The sequence below is a fragment of the Engraulis encrasicolus genome, unplaced genomic scaffold (assembly GCF_034702125.1).
Source record: "Engraulis encrasicolus isolate BLACKSEA-1 unplaced genomic scaffold, IST_EnEncr_1.0 scaffold_284_np1212, whole genome shotgun sequence".
NCBI lineage: Eukaryota > Metazoa > Chordata > Actinopteri > Clupeiformes > Engraulidae > Engraulis > Engraulis encrasicolus.
In genome coordinates this window covers 13,545-17,500 of record NW_026945571.1, presented here as the reverse complement: position 1 = coordinate 17,500, position 3,956 = coordinate 13,545, and the positions used below count along the sequence as shown (strand labels likewise).

General features: G+C 45.1%; 1 protein-coding gene across 1 annotated transcript in view; it reads right to left on the bottom strand.

The window, feature by feature from the left end:
• Nucleotides 1–2,560, bottom strand: part of phf11 (PHD finger protein 11) — a 6,013-nt gene extending 3,453 nt beyond the window's left edge. Inside the window, exon 1 of the mRNA XM_063193017.1 lies at nucleotides 2,385–2,560. Within this exon, the coding sequence (XP_063049087.1) occupies nucleotides 2,385–2,492 (108 nt within the window). The 5' untranslated portion in view covers nucleotides 2,493–2,560. The remainder of the gene's footprint in view (nucleotides 1–2,384) is intronic.
• Between the last annotated feature and the right edge of the window lie 1,396 nt (nucleotides 2,561–3,956).

Genomic DNA, 3,956 nt, shown 5'->3' with positions numbered 1-3,956 from the left:
AATCATGAGCCAGCCACTCAGCATACTGTACCTTGACCTCCAGAGAGCCTGTAGAATTGGGGCATCACCTGATGCAGGATATTATTTTTTACTTCCCTTGCTTTTGGTTTAATTTGGTTTATTATTGTTCATCCCATCGCTACACCCTTGCCCTCTACCTCCATCTAGTCCCATTTTTCTTATTTTAAGTGCACAGATTCTATCCCTGGCACTTCTATACCTCTTCTCTCTCTCTCTCTCTCTCTCTCTCTCTCCCATCCTCTCCCATCAGTCCCCTTTTATATATCTTTTTTTTTTCTCCTCTCCCTTCAACATAGCTGTATTCACACTCTCCCCGGTTCCCCCTCCTGGACATTTTTGGTATTGCCCTATCCTGAGTTTACTTCTTAGTCCTCTACTCTACCATTTATCCGGCCACTATTAGTTATTTACGTATTAGATTTTTTTTCTTATTGCGCTTGTTTGCTTCTTGGATATATCTACTACCCCTGAGTATACTTCAATATTCTCTGGTAATATCCCCTTTTTTATTTTCGCCCCATAACATATCTAGCCCAGCCGTAGATTTACACCCATCTGGACTCACTTCCTCTGCTCTCCCCCTCCTGGCCAAATCTGGTATTGCCCCATCCTTAGCCCACTCCTGAGATTTATGTCCTATTCTGAGCCATAGTTTATTATTTACGCATCAGATTTTTTTCCAATTGCACTTTTTTATTTCTGACAAATTGACAAATAAAGTTACTATTATTATTATTTTTATTATTATTATTAGTAGTAGTAGTATCACAAGAAGGTAGTTGTTCCATAGATTGCCCAGTCCACCCCCCCCCCCCAAAGGTGGTCTACAAAGGCAAACTACTATCAGCAGAGAGAGTAGAGAGAGATATAATTAAAGGGACACTGTGCAGGAAATGGTCAAAAAAGGTAGGCCTACTGCAACTATGCTGCTCATTAAAACTGGAATGCCTATTACCAAATTTGATCTTTACATGAAAGTTTACTAAGTAATAAACTAATATTTTTTTTAGTATGGTCCAAGTACTTTTGGAAATAAGGTCCAAGTACTTTTGGAAATTCAAAATGGCGGACCATGGAGAAGATCCCCCGTTTCATGTATGAAAAGTGCAATTTTTCCAGTCATAATGAATATTTAGAATTTGATGGTGGTGGTAAGTATTCATGAAAAAGGTAACATTAGTGAATGGGCAGCATGCATTCTGGAAATAAATAACTAAAAATCTCACACAGTGTCCCTTTAAAGAATCTCTGCTATTAGCTACTACAACTACAAATGCTCAGAATTGAAGCATTGGGCCTACTCAGGGCTCGAGATGTGTGAGTGTAGGGGGGGGGAGTGCCATCCCCACTATTAATTAATTCAGCAGCTAGATTACTTACACACACCAGACCCTGGCATCACATTACCCCTATCCTCTATCAATTACACTGGCTTCCTATCCATTTACGTATCCATTTCAAAATTCTCCTCCTCGTATACAAGGCCCAGCACAACCTTGCACCCTCCTACATCACAAGTCTCCTCACCCCATACAATCCCACCCGCACACTACGCTCCACTGACTCACTCCTCCTTACAGTTCCCTTCACACACCTGCGCACTATTTGAATTGGCCCAAAGAAGCAATCCTATATCTGGTCTTGATAGTTTTTCAGCTCACTGTAATATAAACAGGCCTATCATTTCTATTGCATCACTCATAAACTGTCAATCACCATATTTTTCTAACCTTTCCTTAGTATTTTTTACATGGTCATTAGAAATTAAAAGGAATACCTGTGGCACTTCAAATTGAAAAACATGTGAAGTACTCACTTTTTTTTGCAAATCACTTGTAATGATGAACTATTTTGTGCTAGACATTATGGTTATAACAGGCAGTGGCCTTGGCCTAGTATCCGGTCCTCATGATTGATCCCGGCCCCTGACCAGAGAAAACAGTTTGGGGACCCCTGGTGACCTGGTCTATAGCCTATAATTCAACATCAGACACCCAGTACAGTACAGACTTCAACATCACACACCCAGTACAGTACAGACGTGGAGTGGAGGCTACAGACACCCAGGCCAGTACAGACGTGGAGTGGGGACCCCTGGTGGTCTATAGCCTCTAATGCAACACCAGACACCCAGTACATTACAGACGTGGAGTGGAGGCTTCAGATGGGTGTGTGTTGTGTTTTACATTCAAAACACACGCACACACACACACGCACACGCACACACACACACACACACACACACACACACACACACACACACACACACACACACACACACACACACACACACACACCTACTGGACCGAACTGTTTCACTAGCGCTCGTAGCCGACAGTGTTCCCGCCAAGAAGCGAACTTACGAGACAGTTGTGGTGCGCCGTGACGTCCTCCTTGGTAGCGAGCGGTCCCGTTACCGAATCCTCCTCCGACTGCTGACACAGCACGCAGCGCGCGAGGCCCGACGGCATTCTGATCTGGGCACGAGACCAAAGTAAACAAACCCGAAAACTGAAGAGTGACAACTAAAAACTGACCAGCAGCGCAAGCCTCTTCCTGTTAAGTTTCGATTTCTATTTCCCCGCAACCAGAGCGCGCTGAGAGGAGGCACCAAATCTTAACCCTTTCAGTACCCGGGGAGAAGCTGCAGCAGACTGGACAAGGGATCTCTCTCTCTCTTTCTCTCTCTCTCTCTCTCTCTCTCTCTCTCTCTCTCTCTCTCTCTTTCTCTCTCTCTCTCTCTCTCTCTCTCTCTCTCTCTCTCTCTCTCAGTTTGGAATATTTCAAACTGTGGGCAATGAATCTATAATCCATGAAAGTTCAACATTATTGATGAAATTATAGACATAAATAAAATTCTCCATGATCGTCTTATATTGTGTCCTGAAGCTGTATTAAACAATATTCATAGAGCATAACGCACGCGGGTAGTTGGCTGAAAGTCAGGTGATGCCGTTGAGGCTCTCACGTTGTCAGCCTGGTTCCTTTGACTACAACTTCACTTCTAGTTATAGCCTACCGGCAAATCCACATTTTTTAAATGTACGATTATTATCCTAAATTACACAACCCCAAATTGCGTCCTGAATCGCCGGAATGTTCATAGTTAGGCCTATTAGTTTAAATGCAAAACGTAGGCTTAGTTAGATGTTGACTTGAATGGCTGGCTTGCAAATGGTGTGCTGGAGCGCGTGCCGCCACTGTGTGGCCAGCAGGGAGCGTGAGCTAGTTGCAAACCTCCATGCGCGAGAGAGGAGCCGGTTGGGGCGCGCGGCGTCGCTGCTGTCCGCGTGAGGGCGGGAATCCTGTTGCACTCAGAAGCGCTCGTGGACAGACACTCACTAGCTGCGCGTGTGTGTATGACAAGGAATATATCTGGTTATTCGCGTCTTTGAAAAGTTCAAAAGTGGCGTCGGTCTGAGCAATTTATTTACGGACTTTTGCACGTGGGCAGGTGCGGTGCGCGAGGACATTGATGTCAGATGGAGAGGCAGTTCGAGCTGGAGGACGCTCGCGAGTTTCTGACAAGAGGTGACCGGTAAGTAGCGCACGCAGATGGATGCCCGCGAAAGTCTCTCTGTCTGTCTGTCTGTGGCCGATGAATAGGCTACTGTGTTGTCTAGTTGTTGTTGTATTTAATTCATACACGGTGTACATGAGTAATATTCGGGGTAGGTGTTTCTTCTCTGAGGCTTGAGAGTGAGGTTTGCTGCTCAGGCGACAGTAAAGCCGGTGTGGCTGGAGGTAATTAAGAAGCCATCTGCTGTTAAGTCCGTCTGTGTGTGTGTGTGTGTGTGTGTGTGTGTGTGTGTGTGTGTGTGTGTGTGTGTGTGTGTGTCGTTAAGTCCGTCTGTCCAGCTGGCGCCGAGATTTGGAGTTCACTTCAGAACTTAAATCTCGTGCGTGTGTGTGTGTGTGTGAGAGAGAGGGAGAGA